We start from the raw sequence: 27,305 nt of genomic DNA, 5'->3' as shown, positions 1-27,305 counted from the left end.
TGGGCTGATGGGCTGCACGGACGCATCGCAGGCAGGACTGGGCTGTACCAGTTAGGGGTGCTATGCTGGGTCTGGCTGGAGGGGCTAGGCCTTTTGGAAGCAACTGTGTGGGCTAAAAAAACAGATACCCTGCATTCTGTACCTGGGCTGGACCCGTGCTACAGCCCGGTTAGCACGGGCCGTAGAAAGAACTGGAGAATTTTTTTAGTAGAAAAAATTGTTTCGCTCAAAAAAAATACGGAGTAGAAAAAATTGTTGAATCGCTAAAAAAAAGGTCTGATTGTTGAAAGGAGAGAGAAGACTCTATTGACTTCTAGTAACTCTGGGAGTCAGGGCATCTCCGTTTGCCCCCGGGTCCCGACTCCAGCCTCTCCTCGCCGGTGCCGGAGGAGAGGAGTTCAGGGAGGGCAGGCCTGCTCCGTCGAAGCCGCGCTACCTGCAAGGCGAAGGTACTACTCCTTCCGCCTCTCTGTTGGGCTGGTGCGGGGTGGCAGTAGTTGATACACCCAGTTTGATATCTTCTGCTGGTGGGCGGAACCCTAAGGTGGTTTTCCTGGTTGTTCCGAATCGTTCATCCTTTCCCAACATGGTCCGATCCATCCTGCTACCGGCGGATTTGATTTTGATTGTTCCAGGAGCTTGATTTTCCCAGAATTTGGGGATTTCAACTGACCCTCACGCCCCACTTTAAGTGTGCTTTTAATTGGTTATTGATGGTTATGCAGATCAGAGTTTAGACGTCCTCGTGTTTCTGGTGGAGAGACCTGATACAACTGCGAAGACTGAGGTTCCACTGAAGAAGTTAGGTTTGAGCAACCTGATCACAGAGAATGTCTGAGTTCCTGGAGCTCGAGGCCCAGGATGGGATAAGGATGACTTGGAATGTGATCCCTGGCACGAAGCAGGATGCTGCTAGCTGCGTTGTCCCTGTTTCTGCCCTATATACTCCTCTCTACCCAAACCCCGCAATTCCTGTTCTTCCATATGCCCCTCTCCGCTGCCGGATTTGCCGTTCCATCCTCAACTCCTTCTCGGTTGTCGACTTTGATTCCAAAATTTGGCAATGCCCATTCTGCTTTCAGCGCAACCACTTTCCCCAGCACTACTCTACTGTTTCGGCAAGCAACCTACCTACCGAACTGTATCCTCAATGTACTACTGTTGAGTACATGGCCACTGCCGAAGCAGGCCCCGTATCACCACCAGTCTTCCTTTTTGTTGTTGATACTTGCATGATTGAGGAGGAAATTGGTTATTTGAAGTCTGCCCTAGCGCAAGCGGTTGAGCTATTGCCTGACCAATCCCTTGTCGGATTAATTACTTTTGGGACATATGTACAGGTTATAATCACCATTCTCTTATAATCTTATTAATATTTCATTGTTTAATCTGCCGGTCAACATCTGATATGAATACAATACATATTGATCCATGTAGGTTCATGAATTGGGTTTTGGCTTGTTGCCTAAGTCATATGTGTTCAATGGGACAAAGGAGGTTACAAAGGATCAAATTCTTGAGCAAATGGGTTTCTTTGCAGGGAAGAAAAAACCAACAACAGGTGTGATCGCTGGCGCAAGGGATGGACTTTCAGCAGAAAGCATTGCTAGGTTCTTGTTGCCTGCTTCTGAGTGCGAGTTTATGTTGAATTCAGTAAGAACTCTGGTTATATAGTTATTTTACATAGAAGCAAGATAAGTTTATCCAGCCTTGGACAAAACTTTTAGGTCTCTTAAGGTGCTTTTTTTTTTCATTTCTCGATTGCAAATTGTTGATGCTGCTTTCTCATTTCTGTAGGTTATAGAAGAGCTGCAAAAGGACCCTTGGCCCGTTTCTGCTGATCAGCGTGCATCAAGATGTACCGGAGCTGCATTAAGTGTCGCAGCTGGTCTCTTGGGGGTTTGTGTGCCTGGATCAGGTGCTAGAATTATGGCGTTTATAGGTGGTCCATCTACAGAGGGACCTGGTTCTGTAAGTAAATTATTTACTAATCTAATATTACTTTCGCCTTTGTTGATGTAATGATGTTGCACCTCCAATGAGAAAAACAGAGACATGTTCCTAGTGCTCACTCCCAGCAATATGCATTCAACATTTTTTTATTCTGCGGTCGAGCTATTTGTGACACCCTTGCCCACCTTTGCTCATATTCATGCTGGATTTTGCGTTGTCATCCATACAAGTTACTGGCTGGGCTGATCCTTTTAGTGGAGGCAAAAAATCAAGGCCTTAGTGTTGGTATCGGATGGACCCTCCTTCTACAGGACATACATGGGTGTTAGATGTTTAGAATTCATGTGATGAAAAAATATTTTTTTGAAAATGAACCAACCCTGATTCAAACTTCCATACTTAAATTATCTCATAACAATCATTGCTTCTCTTCTAAAAAAATTAAATTACCATTTGAGATCTCTTTTCTTTGCCCTTGGCATAAGGCCCATACTTTTCTCTGCAATTGAGTGCTCCATTGTCAGGGAGTAGCAGTGTGCACTTTTCTCGCTATGATAATTTAATATTGGTTGTTGTTGGGAGTTGACTGTCTCAAGTATCATGATATATCTTAGAAAATAGCATGATACTAAATCTGTCATACACTCTTTCTGTGAAATTTCAGATAATATCTAAGCCCTTATCAGAGCCAATTCGTTCACACAAAGACCTTGATAAAGGTTCTGTTGCACTTTACAACAAAGCGGTTAAGTTCTATGAGGAGATTGCGAAGCAACTTGTGCATCAAGGCCATGTGCTTGATTTATTTGCCTGTGCACTCGACCAGGTTTGCCCCCCCCCCCCCTCGCCCACCCCCTTTGTTGTATAAATTATTATTCATGCTGCCTTCTCTCTTGGTTTGTTCAGTGAGAATATTTTGTACTTTCTTGGTTTTGGTCACTGTCAACAACATAGCAGTAGACTTGAACAAGTGTTTCTGCCTAATCATTCATAGACTGCTATCGCATAAGCGTTCTCAATATAATAGTCAATGAACGCAAACTATTTGCTGTCTTCAAATTTCATGGCTCATGGCTATAATATAATATTTGTCGAAGAATTTAGTGGGTATGCGCAATTTAGTACTCCCTCCGTTCCATAATTCTTGTCGAAATATTACATGTATCTAGACGCTTTTTAGGAATAGACACATCCATTTTTGGACAAATTTGAGACAAGAATTATGAAACGGAGGTAGTACAGAAACTTTGGCAGCTTTTAGCAGCTAATGAAATACAGAGGAATAGTGATCCACTGTAACTGCGAGCGGGCAAATTCTGGCAAAGTAAGGTATGCAAAAGGATTTGTCAAAAAGAAAAACATAAGGATAAATGCTAATGCCCCAAATTAGCACAGACACAGTGCATTGTTGACTCATTAGTTATCTTTGTGAGATGTCCTTGCCTCATTTTGGATTAATAACATATTCTGATTCCTCAGGTTGGTGTTGCTGAGATGAAGGTTGCAGTGGAGAGAACCGGGGGAATAGTCGTGCTTGCAGAAAGTTTTGGCCACTCTGTTTTTAAAGATTCACTTAGACGCATTTTTCAGTCGGGCGATAATGACCTTGGCTTATGTTTCAAGTAAAGACACTTGCTTATCTGCATTGTTACTTGCTAGCATGTTTGTGTTTGGTTTGTGCTCTGTGTAATACAGAAATCAGAGATTTGCTTGGACTTTTTTTTACTGCAACTTTAGTGGTTAGATATTGTTACTTTCTGCTTTTTAACATTCTTTTTCAAAGGTTTGATTGTCAACTTTAGATGCATTAGTTGACTAGCAGCATAGGCTCGTGATGGATGAAAAGGTGGTTTCAAGGATGTAAAATACATTCACGTGATCCGATTAACCTGCTGTACTGGCAATGTTTTGAAGTGTTCTGATTCCCGTATTTATATTGTGTTTGCAGCGGCATATTTGAGATCAACTGCTCAAAGGATGTCAAAATTCAAGGCATCATTGGACCTTGTACTTCCCTGGAGAAGGTATGCACTTGTTACATGCTAATATTTTAGAATGAGTAATAACTCTATCTGAACAAGCCTTTTCACATTTTGCTATTTGTGCAGAAAAGTCCTATATCCTCAGATACAGTTGTAGGCCAGGGGAACACTAGCGCTTGGAAGATGTGTGGTCTCGATAGGAAAACATCACTCTGTCTAGTATTTGATATTGCCAAAAAAGATGGCCCTGATGCAATTGGTCAATCAACAGGCAATCAGTTCTACTTCCAATTCTTAACCTAGTACGGAGTCTGCTTTTTGCCCTTAATATTTTTTATAAACAATTGATACTGTTGGAGAAGGATATCTATCTGACTGGAGGGGCAACATGCAGTTATCAGCATCATGATGGCCAGATGAGATTGCGATCTACTACAGTTTCCAGAAGATGGGTTGCTGGTTCTGGCAGTGTTCAGGCAAGTTTTGCTGTCTGTTTACCTCAATGATTGTTTTCCTTTTTATGTTTTTCTACTTCCATCTCTACCGATTTTTCGGAATTAGTTGGGCTGAACATTTTTTTTTTAGCGGTGGGCTGAACAATTAAGTCCAGTCTGTTTCAGTGTTCCCTCACGTATTGTGCTTATTGGACTGATTATTACATGTGTTACAGGAGCTTCTAACTGGCTTTGATCAAGAGGCAGCTGCTGCGGTCATGGCACGCTTGGTCTCATTTAAGATGGAAGCTGAGGTACTTACTGATAGCCTGCTGCTCTCTTAAATTGCTTCAACAGTTGGCACTATTCACCGACCAATTTGTCCCTTTTGTTTCGCGAGTAGTGCCAGATTTGAATCTAAAACTTTATGACATACTTAGTATATACATGTTGCATGAGTGCTGATGATTTGTTTTGATTTATTTCAAGAATTGTTTTTGTTAAAGTAGTGGCCTAGTGCACTGGTACACATCAAGGTGCTAGTGCACCTGATATGCCCTCTTTTGCTTATGCAAAGACTTTTGTTCCTGTTGCATTTTTTACATACTAATTTCCAGTACCTGCAGAAATTTTTTGGCAGTCTGATGTGATTATTTTATTCACTTCTTGCTGCATGCCAAGGCGCCTTGCATTTTACCTTGATGATGAATTGGTCGAGGCATTTAGCATGAACCCAAGAAGGCCGTAATCTTTTCTTGCCTGATTATGCATTATTGCACAATGAAAGTCCAGTATTGAACTATGTCCATGTACCCCTTTCTGCTTCTGAGGAGAAAAAGCTTATGTCTTCTGCTTGTCTACAGTACTTTGTCATGTTGGGTTTGTTTGGATGCTAGCCAAAACTCACCTTCCCAAATTTTTGGTCATGTAACCAATAATTTGGCAAGCCAATGATCTGAACCAACAGCCAATGACTTCTTGCCAACTCTGTCGTTATCTGAAATTTACTCTAGCGATTTGTTTGATTGGAGGTGAGAACAAAGAAAATAGAAATCCTCGCATTAATAGGAGAATCACGTAAAATAATAATGTTACAGATATTATAGTCACACTACATTGGTACATCCCAATTATATTATTTAACATTTCTACGTTAAAGTACTTTTATTATAAGAGACAGTCTGGAAAGAGTATGTCATACTCCCTCTGATTCATGTATAAGCAGTTTTGGAATTGAAACATTTTTGGGCTTCATTAGTATGTAAAGACAAACAGGGTTAATATGAAATCGATATTACTAGATTCGTCATGCAATATATTTTGTTGAAGCAAAAAATATGATGACCAAAGTGTTACCTTTGAAGACCGTGCAGATGTCCTAAACTACTTATATCGTGATTCAAAGGGAGTACGTGGACTCAATCTCTCAATAAGAATGAATGCCATATATACTCCCATGTTGGAAATGAAATAATTAAGAAGCTTGTTGTTGCTTACGTTTTCTGACATGAAGGAAATAATTTGCGTTCCATGAAGGAAATAATTTGCTGTTGCTTACTTTTTCTGACATGAGTTGCATCTTTGATTTATCCTATATTCAAAGCTTGTTGTACCCATTATTTCATAGCATGGTTGTGGTGTTTCTTTCAGGTTGATTTTGACCCAGTAAGATGGCTTGACCGAGCATTGATTAGTTTATGTTCAAAATTTGGTGACTATCAGAAGGAGACACCTTCATCTTTCAGTTTATCCCCGCGCCTATCAATTTTTCCGCAGTTCATATTTAATTTGAGACGTTCTCAGTTTGTTCAGGTAAAGCATTCCCTGATTCGGTGGATCATGCTGATCTACACATATCAAGTGGAAATCAGATTTGTCTTGCCTGAGCTCTAATTAACTACTCCATGCAGGTTTTCAATAATAGTCCAGATGAAACTGCATATTTCAGGATGATGTTAAACAGAGAGAACGTAGCTAATGCAGTTGTGATGATCCAGCCTTCACTTATATCATATTCCTTTCAATCAGGTCCAGAGCCTGTTCTATTGGATGTAACTGCAATTGCTGCTGACAGAATCCTTTTGTTAGATTCTTATTTTACTGTTGTCATATTCCACGGGATAACTATCGCGCAGTGGCGAAAGGCGGGTTACCAAGATCAAGAAGGGCATGAGGTAACGTTTTGTCAGGCAAACAGTGATAACACTAAATATTGGTTATTCAGCTCCATGTTGCCTTTCTTGTAAGTTCGTTAGAACTTATGTAGAGTACATCTTAATTTCTAGCACCTTGTAGCATGAAAGGGTTTGTAAGAAAATTCAATGCTCAAAATTTTGCTTCATGGTCTTGATGCGTGAGTCTGTTAGACCAAATCTAAGAAAAATCACGTGAGCTGCATTATGCAACAGTCATCTCCAACACCTGTTATTGTATGTTTTCAGGTATTTGCACAGTTGTTGCAAGCTCCACAGGAGGAAGCTGATACGATAATTAAGGAGCGCTTTCCTGTGCCACGTTTGGTTGTGTGTGATCAATATGGTTCTCAGGTTATTCTTTTTCTACTTTAGGTTTCGGTTCACTGCATCTGACGTCCTAGCTCATCAGATTGAGTATGGTTCTCAGGTTATTCTTTTTCTACTTTAGGTTTCGGTTCACTGCATCTGACGTCCTAGCTCATCAGATTGAGTTCAATTTTGAACTGGATGGTCCAAATCCATGCTGAGAATTGCAATTAAGTCACAAAAAATGAATTACTCCCTCCGTCCCAAATTAACTGACGTGGATTTGTATAAGCATCTATACAAATCTACGTTAGTTAATTCAGGACGGAGGGAGTAGTATTTTCAGAGGATACTGTTTCTAGCAGCAAAATGATCAGCATTTTTATACAATGTAATCCTTTTTTTAACTCATTTATCAAATTGCAGGCTCGATTCTTACTGGCAAAGCTTAATCCATCTGTGACATATGACTCCGCCACTCCGCCACCACCTGGAGGGGATGTCATATTCACAGATGACGTGAGCTTTCAGGTCTTCATGGATCATCTCCAGCGGCTGGCAGTTCAGTAGAACATGGTCGTCCAGCAATTTCGTACCCAATGGTCTCTTCTGGTGTACAGCAAAGCAAGTTTTTCCGTGTGCATCACTCTTGGTTATACATCTGTATATTTTCATGGGTATAGGGAGCAGGAGCAAGATTTTTGTGAGGCTGTGTAACTGGAGTATCATACTCCGTATACAACTTGGGTCCTTGATTGATCTTCGCCAACACAAAAAACTAATACATCGTGTGATCATCGCATACACGGAAGAAGATCAAACTGTATGCTGCACGGGGTAGTTTGTGGTCATCAGCTGGGTAAATTCAAGGTAAGAGGACTCTTCTGTGCTTGCTGCGTCGTGGACTGCATCAGCCTGTTAGCCCATGTAGGATCTGTGTTTCTCGTCATTGGAGATTAACTGGTCATTGGAAATATATGTCGAGTACTTTGGTTTTGGGGAAGAACCAGTTACACATTCCCCGAGCTGAACTGCCTGCTTTTGCGTGCCCTTTGTGGGTTGATTTTTGAATCACGGCAAGGCTTGAGCAATGGACGCCGCATATGCTTGAAGGGTTGCCATCCGGGTTGGTACGGGTTCCAAGCACCTCTGTGGGCTTGTCAGCATTGGGCTAGTCATTATCTCTACTTAAGCATTGTGTATAAGCACTCTGCACTGTACATGCCTAGACGACCCTAAACTAAACTGGTAATATGAAGATTTGTACAATAGGACGGATTGCGCACGATCGGCCTCGTATATGCACCGAGATGGATTCACATCTGGCGAGAGTAAAGAAAGGCAATGTGCACTAGGATTTTAATTCTCGCATCTGTGAGAGCTAATATTTCTAGGACAGCATATACATAACACTAAGGCTTTGTTTGGATGTTGGTATTGGAAGTCTTGGAATTGAATTGGACTCAATACCAAATCAGCCTTTGTATTGAATTGGGATCCAATACCAATTCCATTGTTTGGTTGTGCAAAAAATTGATAGATAGAATCAAGAGATAGGCCAATTCCAAAGTTTTGTTTGGATGACGAGAGGTGGGCAGTGCTTGAGGAAGAGAGAGAGAGAGAGAGTCAGTGCCAGAGAGGGAATGTGGGGAGGGAGGGGACGCGGCGATGGGAAAGCCGCGGCTGAGGAGAGCCGAGGTGGGGCGAGAAATCTCGAAGCTCCTCGAGCAGAGGGAGGACGCGAGCTGGAGCCAGTGAAGGAGGCGGAGGTGCATGCCAAGTTCATGGCGGCCAGCAGCTGCTCCACCGATATGCCCTCAGTGTGGACTGCCGCACAGAAGAGGGAGGTGGGGGGAGGGTGGCGACGAGTTGGCCGAGGAGAAAATGCATGCTAGAGGGGCTGGACTGCTGGAGAACTGGCGGCGGGAGAGAGCTCTCTTACCTGCGCCGACTACCACCGTCGACTGCCACACGCCGTCGGTCACAGGTCCTCTCCTTCTACTCGCGTCGACGGGGAAGAGAGACGCGGATGAATTCTGGGCAATACGAAGCACTTGGGCTCGGAATTGTTTGACGCGGGGCTATGCCTGTGGGAAAACGGTTCGGAATTTGCTCCTAATTCAAAGGGGTCAATTTCACGGACATCCAAACGGTGGAATTGAGCTTGTTGAATACCAATTCCCAATTCTGAGCGTGAATACCTACTTCCAAACGCGGTGTAATAATTCATCCCCAAAGAACATATTAAAAAACTAGGCCTGTGGAGGGGAAGAAACCTCCCGGTATCGTTTGAAAGAAGAAGACTTTCTCACACGGGCTTAGAAAATCCCCGAACCTCATGCCCCACCATACACAACGGCATCGCGGCGCCACGTGAGATCAAAACCGGCTTTAGACCGGTGCTTTGGTATATGGGACAGACGAGGAAATATTTTTGACCTTCCGGCCAATAGGAGTCGAACTCTAGTAGGGGTGCTACTGGAGCTCGTGGCCACCACGCTAGAAGCTCGTTCGCCCCAGAGAACATATTGAAACTTCCTGTGCAAGAGGTATGGTTGGGATTAAACATCAAACTACCTGTTCTCTTGGGAATCCTAAAGAAATCCCCGTATTTAAGCATCCATTCTCGAAGCCGTGCTCCCACGGCCACCGTTGATGAAGGCCACCACCGTCTCCATCTCCCTCGCCGCCTTCTCTCCATTCGGCTTCAACAGAAAATACACGTGGGTCTCACCGGGCGTCTCATACAGCCGCACATCGCCGCCCCACCCGCTGGCCCGGAGCGCCTGGACGTACGCGCGGCCCCTCGGGGCCAACATGTCCAGCCCGGCCACGGTCACCAGAACGCGCGCGCACGCGAGATGCCGGCGCCACTCCTCGCTCTCCATGGCCACCGGGTTGATCACAGGATCGTCCGCCCCGAACTTCCCCCCGCAGACGAAGCTCCACGTCCGCTCCCGCCACCGCCGAAGCTCCGCGTCCCGCGTCTCCGACGGCACCGGGCGCTTCCCCCAGAAGTAAGGGTCGAGCAGCGCGATGCCTTCGATGGTGGCGCCGCCGGGGAGGCCGCCACCTTCCCTGCCGGCGCGCATGGCCATGTTGTGCGCGATGTTGCCGCCGGCGCTGTCCCCGATCAGGAACAGCCGCGCCAGGTCGGCGTGCCGATGCAGCCAGGGCTCTGCTTCGGAGCCGGAGCGCGCGCTCGTGAGCGCCCACTGGAGCGCCGCCCACGCGTCGTCGTAGCCCGTCGGGAGCCGGTGCTCGGGCGAGAGGTGGTAGTCCACGGACACGACGAGCGCCCCGGCCTTGGCCGCGAGCGCGTTGAGGTACCGCTGGTACGTCGGCGAGAAGGCCGACTCTGTAACGAAGCCGCCGCCGTGGAAGAACACGACCAGCGGCAGCTTCTTCGCCGTGCCGTTGGATCTGGATAGGGTCGGCAGGTATATGCGGACGGCGAGGCCGGCGGAGGAGGGGGCATCGTCGATGGCCACGTCCTTGGAGGCCACGCCGGTGGCCGGGTCCACGGAGGCCGGCACGGTGTCCGTGCCCATGAATCGCTCCACGCGGCCGCTCTTGTAGAGCACCAGGAAGGGGAAGAAGAAGAAGTCCACGTCGTCACCCTCGGCGGCGGAGGCCGGCGGTATCTGAGGCAGAGGAGCGCGCGGGGCGAGCAGCGATCCCGCCATGTTGAGCAGGAGCAGCAGCGTAGACGCGACGCTCCCAGCCATGGCCAAAAGCTCAGTTGTGGAGTACAGTAGTAAAGACTGAATCACTGAAGCAACCTTTCTTGTGAGTGCGCTGTTGCTTCTGTCAAGCACTAGCTTGAGCCGGCCTGGACGGCAGATCGATGGAGGCGAAGCGGGAATCATCCACAGCGACGTCCCGGATGGTTGACCACAAATTAATTTATTAATATATAATTATAAGATATAGTTTTATATTTATTATATTTCTACTCGACTATATTTGCTTATGGTTATGATTTTGATCACATTAGTCATTCATGACGTAATTTGTATTCATGACGTAATTTGTATTCAAAGGTTTGGTTAATCAAACCCTAACATGCCCCTTGTTGCGGAGGAATATCTCTTTCTTCTCGGTGTCATCGGTGAATCGGGTCATCCTGGCTGGCCACAGGTGACGTGCGCCCAACGGAGAGCCCCACGTATCGATCGATCGGTACCCGGCGCGGAGCTTTCGAAGATCCGTTCCAACCGATGCAGACAAACGAATAGTTGGCGGACCTTTTGTCAGCTCACGGCGAGTTCCAGTCTTCCAGGCGGATACGTGCTAGCCCGGTGGGTACTGCTTGGTTAAGAATGAACGGTTACATAAATATCCGAAACCAATGTATACGAACGGTTATGCATTGGTCTCGGAAACAATGAATGGTTGTTGTAGAAAATATTCGATATCATCTTTTAAAAACTAGTGCAATTTGCACATGAATTCAGTAAGTCATAGGAGCACTAGCTGAAACTATAGGAATACCCTTTTTATATATCGTCTCGAAATGCTTTTTTTACATTAAAATATCTTGTTTATGCATTATCCGATCGTATTTGTGATTATCTGAAATTTGGCAGGGCACCTCAGATAGTTCTCCGATAGCTGCAGCAGTCACTTTTGAGCCGAATATCTTATTCGCGTATCTTTGTGTGAATCAGATATGGCAAGTCGACGTGGGTTTAATTGGATGAATATCTCTGCTTTTTTATGCAGCGTCTGATTAAATATTCGTTACGTACCATATTCGATATAAATTCGTCCGTATTGGTGATGGACATAATCCGGCTCAGTACTCATATCTGAACGAGACACTGTCAGTTCCGACTCCGTGTACGATAGAACTGTACTCTTTCCGACCAGTATTACTCGTCACAAATTTAGTACAAAGTCTTATTAAATCAACGGCACGTAATATGGGTCGAACGGAGTATGAAAACATACACAGATACTTAAACAGTATCACCCCTAGGAGCTGTCCCTCTCTGGAGTTTTCTGCCGATTCGGAGGTTCTTCGTCAAAGGCAGGAAGTCGAGGGTGCACTCGTAGTGCAGATGCAGCGCTGTCCCGAGCTGCTGAAAATTATAAGTCTGCCGGCATCGACATTTCGTCGGCTGCCCCGATTGGGTCTGCGTCTAAAATTACAGCGCACAGTTCGCGTTCGCATGGGGTACGTGGGGCTCTCCGGTGAGCGCACGTCACCTCTGGCACGAACGTGATTCACCGTTGACACCAAGAAAAAATACACAAACTCTGTCGACCTGTTCGTTAACTCGATGCCTCGAAGACGCCGTGTCCTGTGGATGATTCGCGTTTAGCCTTCGATCGACCTGCCGCCCCCGGCCGGAGCATAACGTACCAGAAGCAATCAGACCTATATAAAACGGATAAAATGGTTACTAGCTCACAGTACTAGTCCGCTACTCAGCAGAGCATTGGCGGGTTGACCATGGCTGGGAGCATCGCGTCTCCTTTGCTCCTCCTGCTCAACATGGCGGGAGCGCTGCTCGCCCCGCGCGCTCCTCAGACTCAGAGCCTGCCATCCTCCGCCGACGACGGGGACGAAGTGGACTTCTGCTTCTTCCCCTTCCTCGTGCTCTACAAGAGCGGCCGCGTCCAGCGCTTCATGGGCACGGACACCGTGCCAGCCTCCGTGGACCCTGCAACCGGCGTGTCCTCCAAGGACGTGTCCATCAACGATGATGCCCCCTCCGCTGGCCTCGCCGTCCGCATATACCTGCCGGCCCAAGCAAAAGCCAACGGCACGGCCAAACTGCCGCTGGTCGTGTTCTACCATGGCGGCGGGTTCGTCACAGAGTCAGCCTTCTCGCCGATGTACCAGCGGTACCTCAACGCGCTCGCGTCCAAGGCGGGCGTGCTCGTCGTGTCCGTGGACTACCACCTCTCGCCCGAGCACCGCCTCCCGGCCGGCTACGACGACGCGTGGGCGGCGCTCCAATGGGCGCTCAGGAGCGCGCGCTCCGGACTAGCAGAGCCCTGGCTGCATCGGCACGCCGACCTGACGCGGCTGTTCCTGATCGGGGACAGCGCGGGCGGCAACATCGCGCACAACATGGCCATGCGCGCCGACAGGGAAGGTGGCCTCCCCGGCGGCGCCACCATCGAAGGCATCGCGTTGCTGGACCCCTACTTCTGGGGGAAGCGCCCGGTGCCGTCGGAGACGCGGGACCCGGAGGAGCGGCGGATGAAGGAGCAGAGCTGGAGCTTCATCTGCGCGGGGAAGTACGGGGCGGACGACCCCGTGATCAACCCGGTGGCCATGGCGGGCGAGGAGTGGCGCCGGCACCTCACGTGCGCGCGCGTGCTGGTGACCGTGGCCGGGCTGGACGTGCTGAGCGCCAGGGGCCGCGCGTACGTCCGGGCGCTCCGGGCCAGCGGGTGGGCCGGCGAGGTGGAGCTCTATGAGACGCCTGGCGAGAACCACGTGTACTTCTTGTTGAAGCCGGATGGAGAGAAGGCGGCGATGGAGATGGAGGCGGTCGTGGCCTTCATCAACGGCCGCCGCGTGAGCACGGCTTCAGGAAGGAAATTCGTGCAAGAAAAGTAATGTCTCTAGCTATCTCCTATTTAGGAATGAGTTACAAATATCTTAATGTAATTTTGCTTACTGAGACATGGCAAGTCTGCAACCGCCTGTACGTTGCAATCGCTCACATGCGGGTCTCAACGCTCAATTTTCCTGTTTAAGAGCTGATGAAAATGGACAGTTTGGGCTCACCATACATGATTATCACACGAGTGGCCGTTGTTTGAGAAGAAGCATAAGGTGTTTGGTACTAGAGTGGTATTATCCGGTCCAAATTAAAAAACACTAAGAATTCTAAATGGTTGTTTGGTAGGAATGGTTTAGAGAAGATTATTCCTAATCCCCCAAAACACTCTTTTTTTTACCAAATTAAGACATTTCTCACGGCGGCGGAGCTGCGAAAAAATTCATGGGCGGGCCAAGTAAAAGAGAACACAAAATTTTGATCTCAATCGTACCACTTCACAGCATATTATTCGTTCCTCAAATCTTTTGTTCTCTTTGGCTACATAATATTACAACAAACAAAAAAAGGTTGTAGGATCTTCTTCATCTCCACTTATATCAGCTCGTTTTCGTTTCAAGAAAACATTAATTCTTCTTTGAGTGGGCTTCCCCATGACCCTTGCAATTTGTAAAATCAAAAACATATTTAGGGAGCAATCCACCAACCAAATGTTGGATGTGATCCAAATTTCCCAGTGGCCGGAAGTTCCGGCCCAACTTCCGGCCGAACCTTCGGTTGCTCTCCGTTACTTTTCGGGAAAATGCGGAACTTGCTGTGGAACTTCCGGATATTCAAGAATTAGCGGAACTTCCAGCCTCCAACCAGAACTTCCGGTGTGCCCGTTACGGATCTGAGTTATCCTAATGCTCCTCCTATATATACCCCTTGTAAGCCGCCGTTTTGGGCCAAGTTCGCACGAGTTGCATCTGTAGAACCTCCCTGGCGTTGTAAACACTCCCCATATAGTGAGATTTGCTGGCTGGCACCCATGGTTCTTTCCCTCTCGTTGTTTAAGAAGGTTTTCCACGTTAAATACGTGTGTCCTTGTGCTGTGATTTCTTCTTCGTTCTTCGTTCTTCGTTCTTACTTGTCGCGTTCATAACAAGTGGTATCAGAGCACCAGGTTCCACCTAGGGTTTGCGACATGTCTATCTTGAAGTTCGATCTGCCGCAGCTGGACTACACCACACGATTCTCGTTGTGGCAAGTGAAGATGCAAGCAATTCTCGCCCAAACTTTAGATCTGGATGAAGCGCTTGATTCCTTCGGCAAGAAGGATGAAAAGGAGTGGACTACCGAAGAGAAACACAAAAATCGTAAGGCTTTGTCTTTGATTCAACTTCATCTGTCCAATAATATTTTGCAGGAAGTGTTGGAGGAGAAATCCGTAGCAGCCCTGTGGCTGAAACTGGAATCGATCTACATGTCTAAAGATCTAACCAGTAAGATGCATGTAAAGATGAAGTTGTTCACCCATAAGCTGCAACAAGGTGGATCGGTAATATCTCATATAACTGTTTTTCAAGAGATAGTTTCTGACTTGCAAGCTTTGGAGGTTAAGTATGATGACGAGGATTTAGCCATCTTACTCTTATGCTCGTTGCCTAGTTCCTATACAAATTTCCGCGATTCAATTCTTTATAGCCATGACTCTCTAACTCTTAATGAGGTTTTAGAAGCACTTAGACAGAAAGAAAAGATGAAGTCTATGGTGCAGACCGATGGGTCATCGTCAAAGGCAGAAGCTCTGCAGGTTCGTGGCAGGACCGAGCAGAGGAACAACAACTATGGCAACCGAGATAAGAGCCGGGACGAAAAAGCTCGTTCAAAGTCCCGTGGAAAAGATAAGTTCTGCAGGTATTGTAAGAAAAATAATCATGTCATTGAAGATTGTTATAAACTGCAGAACAAGGAGAAAAGGAACGGTACCTACAAACCGAAAGATTCGAAAGATAAGTCCGATGGTACTGGTAAGGCCGCTGTCGTTTCTACCGACAGCTCTGAGGGTGAATGCCTCGTTGTTCTTGCTGCTTGTACTTCCCGTGAGGATGAATGGATTCTTGATACAACATATTATTTTCATATTTGTTGTAACAAGGATTGATTTAGTTCTTATGAGTCTGTGCAGACTGGAGATTTTGTGCGTGTGGGCAATGACAATCCTTGTCATATTGTTGGCTGGGTCCGTTCAGATCAAGACCCATGATGGTATGACACGCACGTTGAAAGAAGTGAAGCACATACCAAGCATGCCAAGAAATTTGATCTCACTTAGTACCATGGATTGTGATGGGTACAAGTACACCGGAGAGCGTAGACTTTTGAAAGTATCTAGAGGTTCTCTCATTCACATGATAGGTGATATGAATTCTGCCAAATTATATGTTCTTAGAGGTAGCACTTTTCCTAGTTTTGCTGCTGTCGTTACACCTAATGATTCTGATGATTGTGCAAAAACGAATATGTGGCATATGCGTCTTGGGCATATGAGTGAACATGGGATGGCAGAGTTGGTCAAGAGAGAGCTGATCGATGGCTGCAACTTGAGTAAGCTTGAGTTTTGTGAGCATTGCGTTTATGGTAAGCACAAGAGGGTTAAGTTCATTTTTTCCGTTCATACCACCAAAGGCATATTATATTATGTGCATGCTGATGTTTGGGGACCCTCCCGTAAGATTTCTATTGGTGGTGCTAATTGCATGCTTACCATTATTGATGATTACTCAAGAAAAGTTTGGCCTTATTTTCTGAAACACAAGTCTGATGTTTTTGGTGCTTTTAAGAAATGGAAAGCTATGGTAGAAAACCAAACTGAAAGGAAGGTAAATTTTTGCGTACTGATAATGGTGGTGAATTTGTTTCTGATGAGTTTGAGGAGTTTTGCAGCAATGATGGTGTGGTTAGGCACTACACGGTTGCCCGTACTCCACAACAAAATGGCGTGGCTAAGCGCATGAACAGAACCATCATCTCTAGGGCCTGTTGCGTGCTGTCCAATGCAGGTTTGGGCAGGCAGTTTTGGGCTGAGGCGGCTTCCACCGCATGCTACCTCATAAACAGGTCACCTTCTATTCCACTTGACAAGAAAACTCCCATTGAGATATGGTCTGGTAAATCTGCTGATTATTCACAGTTGAGAGTTTTCGGTTGCACCGCTTATCCTCACGTTGATAATGGAAAACTAGAGCTTAGAGCTGTTAAGTGCATTTTTCTTGGCTATGTTTTTGGAGTTAAAGTTTTCAGTTTGTGGAATCCTGAAGCTAAAAAGATTTTGCTGAGCAAAAATGTTGTCTTTAATGAAAAAGTTATGTATCATGATACTTTGTCCACTAATGCCTCTCGCATTGAAGAGGAGAGACTTAAAGTGCAGGTGGAGCACGTTGATGAAATTGTTGACAACGATGATGCTCAGGTTGATCATGATAATGATGATGGGACCAATGATGACAATAGTGATGATATTGTTCCACCCTCACCACCTGTTTTGCAGCAACCCACACGGTCTTTTGCAGCTGACCATCCAAAGAGGAATAAAGGTCCACGACCACGTTTAATTGAAGAGTGTGATCTTGTTTATTATGGTTTGAGTTGTGCAGAACAGGTGGAGCATGACAGTGAACCGGCCACATATAATGAAGCAGTTGTTTCCGGCGACCGTGTAAAGTGGTTGTCTGCCATACAAGAGGAGATGCAATCTCTTGAGAATAATGGCACATGGGATGTTGTGCCCTTGCCTAGACAAAAGAAGGCCGTTCGCTGCAAGTGGATCTTCAAGAGAAACGAGGGTTTATCTCCTAATGAGCTTATGAGGTTTAAGGCAAGGTTAGTGGCAAAAGGTTTCAGTCAAATACCAGGTATTGATTACAATGATCTGTTCTCTTCAGTGGTAAAGCATAGTTCCATCCGTACTTTTTTTGGTATTGTTGCTGTGCATGATCTTGAGCTTGACCAGTTAGACGTGAAGACTGCATTTTTGCATGGAGAGCTTGAGGAGGAAATATACATGGACCAACCTGAAGGGTTCATAGTTCCTGGTAAAGAGGAGTTTGTATGCAAGTTGAAAAAGTCCCTCTATGGTTTGAAACAATCTCCTAGACAGTGGTATAAAAGGTTTGATTCATTTATGATCTCACGTGGTTTTAGTAGATCTCAATATGACAGTTGTGTCTACATTAAATTTGCTGATGGTTCACATATATACTTGCTGTTATATGTTGATGATATGTTAATTGCTGTCAAGAGCATGAAAGTAATCACTACTTTGAAGGCATAACTAAGTAGTGAATTTGAGATGAAAGATCTTGGTGCTGCTAAGAAAATCCTAGGTATGAAAATTAGAAGGGACAGGAAATTTAGGTTGCTATTTCTTAGTCAGCAAAGTTACATTGAGAAAGTACTTCATCATTTTAATATGCATGATGCAAAGTGTGTTAGTACTCCTATTGCTTCTCATTTCAAGTTGTCAGCGTTGCAACGTCCTACTTCTGATGAAGATATCGAGTATATGTCACGAGTTCCCTATTCTAGTGCTGTTGGTTCCTTGATGTATGCCGTGGTTTGTTCACGTCCTTATTTCTCATATGCTATGAGTTTGGTCAACCGTTACATGACTAATCCTGATAAAGAATATTGGAAAGCTGTTCAGTGGATTTTCAGGTACCTCCGTGGCACATCCAATGCTTGTTTGAAGTTTGGCAAGACTGATGAGGGACTCGCTCCTATGTGGATTCAGATTTTGTTGCCTACTTGGATAAGAGGAGATCCCTCACAGGTTATGTGTTCACGATAGGTTGATGTGCTGTGAGTTGGAAGGCAACACTGTAACCAGTTGTTGCTCAATCTACAACCGAAGCAGAATATATGTCTATTGCTGAAGCTTGCAAAGAATCTGTTTGGTTGAAGGGTTTATATGCTGAGCTTTGTCAAGATGTTTCTTGCATTAACCAGTTTTGTGACAGTCAAAGTGCTATTTACCTTACTAAGGATCAGATGCTTCATGAGAGAACCAAGCACATTGATGTCAAGTACCATTTTGTTTGCAACGTTGTTGCACAAGGTAAATTGAAGGCATGCAAGATCAGCACTCATGATAATCCTGCTGATATGATGACAAAGCCTGTTCCTATTGCTAAGTTTGAGCTATGCTCAAACTTAGTTGGTATAACTGTTTAGTCCCTAGTGGCTGTTGGCGCCGAAAGTGTTTTCTTTGTTGATTCAGGAGTTGTTGCTGTTTCATGCTACAAGGAGGAATTTGTTACAAGGAGAAATTTGTCTCAAGGTGGAGTCTGTTGGATGTGATCCAAATTTCCGAGTGGCCGGAAGTTCCGGCCCAACTTCCGTCCATTCCAGGCGCCGGAAGTTCCGGTCCAACTTCCGGCCGAACCTCCGGCCGAACCTCCGGTTGCTCTCTGTTACTTTTCGGAAAAATGTGGAACTTGCTGCGGAACTTCCGGATATTCAAAAATTAGCGGAACTTCCGGCCTCCAACCGGAATTTCCGGTGTGTCCGTTACGGATCTGACTTGTCCTAATGCTCCTGTTATATATACCCCTTGTAAGCCGCCGTTTTGGGCTGAGTTCGCACGTGTTGCATCTGCAGAACCTCCCTGGCTTTGTAAACACTCTCCATATAGTGAGATTTCGCTGGCTGTCGCGGTTTTTTCCTCTCGTTGTTTGAGAGAGTTTTCCACGTTAAATCCGTGTGTGCTTGTGGTGTGATTTCATATTCGTTCTTCGTCGTTGCTTGTCGCGTTCATAACACCAAATTCACAAAGTTCAAACTAGGGATTCGGGGAAACTACTTGGCTAGAGAAACTGGGGGAAGAGGAGGAGCGGCAGGTGCAGGGCAGTCTGTGGGGGTGAGCCGTGAGCGGTAGCAGCGCGCGCAGCGGAGAAGCAGCAGCTGCTGCGGCGGAGCCGGAGGGGCTGCGACGCGGCGGGCGCAGCGAGGCAGCGCACGGGCGCAGCGCGGGGCAGTCAGGCAGGGGGCGAGCAGCGGCGGCGTGTGGGGCGGCCCGGGCTGGCTTTGGCTGGCTTCAGTCCGTCGCGGCATCGTCTGGTCCTCGAGAGCAGCCAGGCAGCGCACGGCCGCGCCCTGGTTGCGGGCGAGACGAAGAGAGCAGTCAGGCAGATGCAGCGTGAAGGGTAATGCCGGGCTGATTTCTTCTGTGGGCTGGGCCATTGGTAGCGCTTTTTTTTGCAAAAAATCAGGGCGGGCCATGGCCCAGTTTGGTCCCAATGTAGCTCCGCGAGTGATTTCTCATACCCCTAGAATACACTATTTTAGAGAGGTTTTTGAAAATTTTGGATGAACATCAAACCCCTCAAATACAAAAACACTACTCTAGCAACTAAAATTTTACTAACACCAAACAAGCCTAATGAAGTAAAGTAAACCTAGGACACAGGACTTGTTGTTTGTGAGTAACTTTAGCAAAGGTTTCGAAATTTTGAGCTTCCAAAGATGCCATCAACTCATGCGACAGTTGCATACAAATACAGGGTTTCGAATTTCGGTCGGCGAAATTTTTGGAGGCCGATCAAAATGTACATTAAAAAATTTCTTTGGAGTAGCACAACTTGAATTTAAATTGGAATTTGATGGATCAACCAAAAAAATCAGATTAAACTGTTTAGCTTTCGGCCGAAACACTGAAGCTCCTGCTGCAATAGTTCGCCTGCACCGTCACAACCCACAATTCTCTGGAGCGTCTGAGCCAACCAGCCGATGGCCGCGCCATTGAACAGGAGGGGAACGGGCTGTCCAGCTATAGTAGGAGAAAGTCTAAAATAAGCCAAATGGGCTATTTTGGGATGGGATAAAGTTGGATATCAAACCGAAATATTTGACCGGTATTTCAAATTTTCGAGGCCTGCCGAAATCACCAAAATTCGACGAAATCCTAAGAGAAAATACTGTAACAGGAGTAGTTGCTGTGCTAATCATTTGCGTCACCAACCATTTCAACCTCCAAGCCAATCCCATCACTCCGGTCAGAAAATCATACACGAGCTATTCTACAGTACCCTATAGTTAGTATGAACCGTTCATTCTTTTAATCTGAGGGCTGAGATCAGCCGTTACTCCCTAATACTCCAAACTAGTGGGGTGACCCGCGCAGACTGCGCGGCTAGATTTTCTGTTACGAAATGATGTTTTTATAGTTTTTTCTAATAGTTTTAAATTGTATTTGCAAAGATGTACTCCCTTCGTCTTTTATTATAAAGCGTATAATTGTTTTCCCTGTTTTCCGAATTGTAAGGCACATTGATTCTCCGGTACACACAAGCACAACGCCCGTTGCAGTTGCCATGCGGAGCGTCCGCCCGACCATTGTCGGTTTACTTGCGTTATATTTGCGCAAGACGTTATACACCTTATATAAAAAAATGGAGGTAGTATTGTATTTGGAATAGTTCAATTATTATTTTGGAATATTGTCTTTGTTATATTTTTATCAACCTAAAATATATAGTTTTTGTTTATTTTTGTTTATATACAGATCTTCTGATGATAGGACCGAATGTTTTGAATGCTTAGATTAATTTCAATTCATAACACATTATATTATAGATTATGATGATAGCCATTATATGTTTTAGCATTAGTAATTTTTTATTAACATTGTGTGCATACTAAAGAGTTATCTTGTACATGTAACATGTTTTTGTTGTATTTAAATTATTATTATTTTGCATACAAAAGAGTCATTTTTATTTTGTTCGAGAAACATGGTATAGACGCAAACGCTTCACATTAGAGGTATATTATACATTCATTCAATGTTTTACCAAGAGATTATGCCGCGTACTGACGTTCAATTCGGTTAGCTCGTCTACGGTTGACACGTATTTTGCCAATATCCTTATCCTTAGCTGTCTCCTGTCAGCCTCCAGCCGCCTTGTCGTCTCCTCCATTCCTCCACTCGCCAACTGTCGAGGCCGCCCGGCATCTCCCGGCTGCGTGCCCATGCACGTTCAGGAGAAGCTTATCGGCCTTCCCAAGGAAGGCTAGCTCCGAGCAGCATCGTGCCATGTGACGCGTGGTGATCACTGAGGTCGACCTTACGTACCATTGTGTGCATGTGAATTGGCTAGCTAGCTAGATCTAGCTAGTATTTGATCGATGCATACGATTGTTTACCAAAATTGCAGCCATATTGGATTGGAGCACGACTTGTCGCTCCTGACGCTCACTGCCGCCGCCGATAGGCTCGGCGGCTACGCCACATCGCTCCACCTGGCTGTCTCCTCCTCCAGCCAGCGCTTAAAATCAGTAATTGCAGGCCCTGATCTGCTTGCCGTCCTCCCACGCGTCGTCTCCGGCGAGAGCGGCGCAGAGTTGGCCATGCATAGGGCCCAGAACATGCGGCCGATTGGCAGCAGTTTTGGGTCGTATGATTAGTCTGGACTTTTTATTTTTGATCGTGGTGCTATTTGTCTAGTCTGGTTCGGATTGGATTCCAATTTCCTCTTACCGATTTGATTGAATCATGATCGTACGATAACTTTTGTAAAATCTAGAACATAGATTTTCTGCTACTTTAATTAGATCTTGGCAGTAAACTCAAAGTAATAATTTGGATAATTATCTGGTGATCCTTTTATCTCCTTTAACTTTGTATTATACGAAAAGGTACACTTAATTTTATTGCTCCGTGAGGGTGTTCCTCCTTCTCAGTTTATAGGTTGTTTTAGCCATTTATTTATTTTCAAATTAAACGTCGCATAGTAAATTATGTTTCTATCTTCTGCTTTTGCTCCCGCAATTGGCTCCCTTACATGCAAAGAAGTTAAGCTCATATTGCTGTCAAAAAAAAAACTAATCTCATACTTAATTACCTCCATGCTGTAGCGCCTAGTTCTCGAAGCAATTAGGGATATTTTATAGGATTATTTGGATAGAACACACTTAGCAAATAATCCATGTGAATACTTTGTAAGTTTGCACTGGATACATGTCGTATATCAGTATGTGGTGTTGAAGTGAATAAAGGTCCTTAGTAAGGAGTAAATATACGACTTTAAAACTGTTGAACATATATCAAAGTCTTATTAATTGTTTACCTCTAAAGGTAGAATAAGTGGATATGGAGACTTGGACGTGAAGATTACCTAAAGTTGATGCTACAACGGCTCGATGCTAGAACTGATGCACTGCACGGAGACGACAAAAGTATAGCAAAAGACCTGAGGATTGAGCGGCTGGCGGCTGGCGGCAGCGGTGCACGAAACCGCACGTAAGTGAGGTACGGAATACATCGTGGTGATGATTTGATCGGGGGGAGTATTGAGGTTCAGGCGGTAGGTATGATAGGACGAAGGATGGAACGATCGATAGAGCAGAACGTGCCCGATCGGGACGCTAGATATCGGTTCTCGTTAGCAACGGCATCGATCAATGTTTGGTTTCTATTCCGGTTAGGCTTCCCATAGCTTCATACGACCCAATCAGATTTTCTAGACCGTCCGATAACTTTTATTAAATCCGGTTCCTAAAATTTCTGCTACTTTAATTAGATATTAGATTAGATTAGGTGTATGGAGTATCCTCTCAGAACTAGATTAGGTGTACGGAGTATCCTCTCAGAACTAATCGGAGCATTAAGAAGATAAGGACAAAAACGAAATTTAACCCCGCGAAGAAGCCGACGGAGCGGTCTGGAGGAGCACGGCCGCGCGGACGGGGCCGGCGGCGGCGGGCGACGAGGCGGCGCGCGGCGAGGGCAGCGGGCACCGAGGAGTGCCACGGCGGCTCGCGGCGTGGGTGGCGGCGGCTCGCGGCGAGGGCGACGGCGGCGTGCAGGGAGGCGGGCGCGGGGGCTCGCGGCGAGGGCGGCGGCGGCGGGCAGCGAGGTGGGCGCCGTGGCTCGCTGCGACCTACGAGGGCGTCCGCGGCGGGCAGCGAGGAGGGCACCGCGGCTCGCTGCGAGGACTGCGGCGGCAGGTACCAAGGAGGGCGCGTCGGCCGGCTTGTTGGATGGAGGCCGCGGCGGCGCAGCAAAATCACTGGTCGAGATCCAATTTTAAAACAAAATTACAAATATGAAAAGTCTGTAATGCCCTTCCCTATTACTCCATCTAATTTGTCTTTCACAATGGCTGCAGATGAATCCCAGTTTCCTACCTAGCTTCGCTTGATGAACAAAACGACGGCGTCCAATTCCTTCTGCGCCTTGTCCGCCCCCGGGCCGGAATTCTCGAGGAAGTAGACATGCCCCTCGCCGTCAGTCTCGTACAACGCCGCCTCCTCCCCTGCCCACTCGCCCGATCCCCTCAGCGTCTCCACGTACCTCCGGGCTCTGTCCCTCATCGTGTCGAGCCCCGCGGCTGTGACCAGAGCTCGCCGGCAGCCCAGCGCCGCCCACTCCTCCGCCGGCATCGCCAGAGGGTTTATGAACGGGTGATCAATCCCGTACCTCCACGAGCACACGAACCCCCACGACCTCTCTGCCCTCTGCAAGAACCCGGGGTTATTCCTGCTCTCTGATGGCAGGGGATCCTTGCCGCGGAAGTACGGGTGCAGGAGCACAAGCCCTTCGATCCGCGCGCTGCCTGGAATTGGCAGCAGCTTCCCGCCCGTGGTGTTCCAGCCGCCGGCCCTCATTGCCACGTTTTGCGCGATGTTGGCGCCGGCGCTGTCGCCCGCGACGAAGACGCGCGCGGCGTCGCCGTGCTCGGCCAGCCAGGGTTCCTTCCGCAGCCCGGACGTCAGGGTCCAGGCGAGCGCGGCCCACGCGTCGTCGTAGGCGGCGGGGAGCGGGTGCTCGGGCGCGAGGCGGTAGTCGACGGACACCGCGACGACGCCGGCCGCGGCCACGAGGGAGTTGAGGAAGCGGTGGTGCGGCGCGGCGGAGAAGGCCGAGTGGACCGCGAAGGCGCCGCCGTGGAAGTAGACGAGGATCGGGACTTTCGCTGACCTCGGGACGTCCTTGGGCAGGTAGAGCCGCGCGGCGATGCCGCAGGCGGCGTCGGCGGCATCCATGACGATGTCCTTGCAGGTGACGCCGGTGGCCGCGTCCGTGCCGGCGTTGAATCGCGGCGCTCCCATGAGACGGTGGACGCGGCCGCTCTTGTAGCGGACGAGGAAGGGCGAGAAGTCGAAGTCGACGTCGGTGTCCGGATCCATGGCGAGAATTGCATTAGAGCAACCAACCAAAGCAGGGGATCAGGTGAACTGGTGAAACGTGTACGATTACGGCGGCAGGAGCTCAGCCTGCTCAGTCAAAGACTCCCGCGTGACCAGTGACCCAGTCAGTTGGTGTCAGGGCTTGGCATGAAACAATTTGTTGTAGGAGCAAGAACGTGGGGGGTGGGGGTCCAGGACTGTGATGCCGTCCATGGTGGACTGGTGGCAGTGACTTGCGCCATGGCGTTTTACAGTTTAAACGTGTGCGCTCTGACTCGTGTCAACGCGAGGCCACAGGAAAGTCCAAGAGTACGACATCCACAGACCACGGCGGCGGGCACTTCGATCGAGTGCAGCAAACCTCGCGTTAAAAGCCGCATGATTAGCCTACAAATGCGTGCCATCCGATGAAAAGCTAAAAACGTCAGTTCACATGAGGTCGTGCTTCATGACATAGCCTCTCTTTTTTGATAGCTCATCCTTCCTTTGCAGTCATGCAACAAGTCCACGATTTAGAGCACGATTTAGGAATTAGGAGTGAAAAAAGGTTGACACGAAGTGCAACAACCCATCTAGTGGATGCAGAGACAGAAGAGCTCTTCGTTGATCCAATACCATAGTGCGCGCAATTTTAGACGATCGAGCCAAATAAGCTACAGTCTACGCTGCTAGAACAACCGCCGGTGCAGGCCTAAAACTAGATATACACCGCCGCGAGATCTGGCCGGCTACAACGCGCAGGGGAATTGAAGAGGAACACACTTCGAGAAAAGCACGTAAGCCTTGAATTCGGGAGCTAATTCTATGGAGTACGTCGATCGAGACCTCTTCAATTTATACTTATCAGTTCACATATGGATTCTCCGGCTGCAGTGAACCAGTCACCGCCGTTACAAAGAAGTCTACTCGAAGAAACATAGTAGTAACGCACACCTCTTCCCTCTGAACACTATACACGCGCGCGAATACGCTCTGTATGTTAACTTACCCACTTCACCAATTACCACGTTTGCCGATCGTTCACAGGGACAGAGACCGAGCAATACTAGGCTAGTCGTCGCGGTTGACGAAGGCGGCGAGCGTGGCCATATGCATGGCGGCCTTGGGCGACTCGAGGTTGTTGAGGAAGTAACAGTGCCCTTCGCCGGGGGTCTCGTAGAGCTGTGCGTCCCCGCCCCACCCGCTGGCCCGGAGCGCGTCCACGTAGGCGCGCTGCCACGGGCCGAGCCTGTCCTGGCCGGACACCGTCATCAGCACCCGTGCGCCCCCGAGCCCGCGCCGCCACGCCTCCGCCGGCAGCGACGCCATCGGGTTCACGTACGGGTGCTCCGTCCCGTACCGCCCCGCGCAGATGAACCCCCACGCCCGCTCCGCGCCCGGGTCCGCGTGCGGCCCCAGGAAGTACGGGTCCAGCAGGGCCAGCCCCTTGATCATCGCCACCCGGCCCAGGCCCAGGCCTCCTTGCTGTTGCTGTTGCTGTTTGCCGGCCCGAATCGCGAGGTTGTGCGCGATGTTGCCGCCGGCGCTGTCCCCGGCGATGAACAGCCGGGACACGTCGCCGTGCTTGGCGAGCCAGCTTGAGCCTCCGCCGGAGCCGGAGCCGGACGAGACGTGCCCGAGCACCCACTTGAGCGCCGTCCAGGAGTCCTCGTAGGCGGCCGGGAGCGGGTGCTCAGGCGCAAGGCGGTAGTTCACGGACACGGCGATGACGCCCGCCTTGGCCGCGACCGCGTTGAGGTAGCCGTGGTACACGGGGTCGAACGCCGACTCGACCACGAACGCGCCGCCGTGGAAGTAGAGGAGCACCGGGAGCTTGTTATCCCCGTGGCTCGGGGGCGGGCGGTAGAGGCGGACGGCGAGGCCGGTCTTGTTGTTCACGACCACGTCCCTGGAGGCGACGCCGGTGCGCGCGTCCAGCGACGGCGGCACCACGCGCGTGCCCATCAGCCGCTGCACGCGCCCGCTCCTGTACTGGATGAGGAACGGCGTGAAGTCGAACTTGACCTCCATGTTCGGGTCCGCCCGGACACGGCCGCGCAATGCCGATGCCGACCATCGTCCCTCCCCCGCGCCGCTGCTCCTCGTCGCGTCCCCCGCCTCAGGAGACGACAAGCACAGCAGCAGAACGAGGGCCAACGCCCACAAGCTGGCTCGCGAGGCCATGACACACCGGAGTTTGCACGGATAGAAGAATGTACCAGCAGCGGCAACAGTACGTATGTCTGCGGGGTTGTAATTGCCCGGCCGGGACGCCCGCGCTTATATGCACCGGTCGATGCGGCCGACACGACGGGCAGCGCGCACCCTGATGCCTAGCCACGGAGACACTATAGTGGTGCGCTTAATTAGCTTCCTCCGGGCTTCAACGGGAAGCGACCGGTCGATGGGCAACGCGAAACGGCTCGGGTCAATATGCGTAGCGCAAAGACGCATGCGCCCATTTGCCGTTTCCATAGTGGGGCGGCATACTCACCATTAGTGACCCGTAACCATCCGGTTTTTCCTAGTGCTTAATGGAGTGCGCGCGCGGACCCTAATCCCCCTATCCTATCGTCGCACACCAAGCCGTAACTGGCGCGTAGTCAAGGCGCATGCAGGTGATACCATACACAAACGGCCGTGGCGTGGCGTTGCTCCTCCGTAGACATTATTGATTAAGCGTCGTCACGGGAGCAGTACTTCCATTTGTGCAACAGTTGGTAGGAAGAGTTTGGAGCATTGTGCGCTCGTGTGTGTGTGTGTGGT

At 48.2% G+C, this 27,305-nt stretch overlaps 5 protein-coding genes across 8 annotated transcripts; 2 read left to right on the top strand and 3 right to left on the bottom strand.

The window, feature by feature from the left end:
• Positions 1–287: 287 nt before the first annotated feature.
• LOC100833719 (protein transport protein SEC23) lies at positions 288–7,941 on the top strand. 3 transcript variants are annotated; one of them, XM_024461781.1, is made up of 15 exons: positions 288–449; positions 726–1,340; positions 1,438–1,653; positions 1,798–1,971; positions 2,618–2,779; positions 3,433–3,575; positions 3,902–3,977; positions 4,062–4,237; positions 4,330–4,411; positions 4,606–4,683; positions 6,020–6,181; positions 6,280–6,543; positions 6,811–6,915; positions 7,013–7,074; positions 7,297–7,431. In XM_024461781.1, exons 2-14 carry the CDS (start codon positions 831–833, stop codon positions 7,031–7,033), a joined length of 2,169 nt encoding a protein of 722 aa, XP_024317549.1. In that variant the 5' UTR covers positions 288–449; positions 726–830; the 3' UTR covers positions 7,034–7,074; positions 7,297–7,431. The 3 variants fall into 3 exon arrangements, 2 of the variants coding, with proteins under 2 accessions (XP_024317549.1, XP_003574621.1); XR_002965126.1 differs by lacking the exon at positions 7,013–7,074 and having other exon boundaries at positions 6,811–6,991; positions 7,297–7,434; XM_003574573.3 differs by lacking the exon at positions 7,013–7,074 and having other exon boundaries at positions 7,297–7,941.
• Positions 7,942–9,244: 1,303 nt separating this feature from the next.
• On the bottom strand, positions 9,245–10,861 carry LOC100833416 (probable carboxylesterase 12). Its single transcript, XM_003574572.4, has one exon. The coding sequence runs from the start codon at positions 10,737–10,739 to the stop codon at positions 9,483–9,485; it is 1,257 nt and encodes a 418-aa protein (XP_003574620.2). The 5' UTR covers positions 10,740–10,861; the 3' UTR covers positions 9,245–9,482.
• Positions 10,862–11,839: 978 nt separating this feature from the next.
• Positions 11,840–13,633, top strand: LOC100832052 (probable carboxylesterase 12). Its single transcript, XM_003572238.3, has one exon. It carries the CDS (start codon positions 12,329–12,331, stop codon positions 13,445–13,447), a length of 1,119 nt encoding a protein of 372 aa, XP_003572286.1. The 5' UTR covers positions 11,840–12,328; the 3' UTR covers positions 13,448–13,633.
• A 9,597-nt stretch (positions 13,634–23,230) lies between these two features.
• Positions 23,231–24,915, bottom strand: LOC100833102 (tuliposide A-converting enzyme 1, chloroplastic). 2 transcript variants are annotated; one of them, XM_014900892.2, is made up of 2 exons: positions 24,100–24,915; positions 23,236–23,937 (listed from the first exon to the last, which is right to left on the bottom strand). In XM_014900892.2, exons 1-2 carry the CDS (start codon positions 24,558–24,560, stop codon positions 23,559–23,561), a joined length of 840 nt encoding a protein of 279 aa, XP_014756378.1. In that variant the 5' UTR covers positions 24,561–24,915; the 3' UTR covers positions 23,236–23,558. The 2 variants fall into 2 exon arrangements, with proteins under 2 accessions (XP_003574619.1, XP_014756378.1); XM_003574571.4 differs by having other exon boundaries at positions 23,231–24,915.
• Positions 24,916–25,360: 445 nt separating this feature from the next.
• On the bottom strand, positions 25,361–27,016 carry LOC100832791 (probable carboxylesterase 7). Its single transcript, XM_003574570.4, has one exon. The coding sequence runs from the start codon at positions 26,721–26,723 to the stop codon at positions 25,611–25,613; it is 1,113 nt and encodes a 370-aa protein (XP_003574618.1). The 5' UTR covers positions 26,724–27,016; the 3' UTR covers positions 25,361–25,610.
• Positions 27,017–27,305: the final 289 nt, after the last annotated feature.

This window comes from Brachypodium distachyon, chromosome 3 (assembly GCF_000005505.3).
Source record: "Brachypodium distachyon strain Bd21 chromosome 3, Brachypodium_distachyon_v3.0, whole genome shotgun sequence".
Lineage (NCBI taxonomy): Eukaryota > Viridiplantae > Streptophyta > Magnoliopsida > Poales > Poaceae > Brachypodium > Brachypodium distachyon.
The sequence above is the reverse complement of the archived record's forward strand: the minus strand, read 5'-3'. Positions and strand labels throughout refer to the sequence as shown.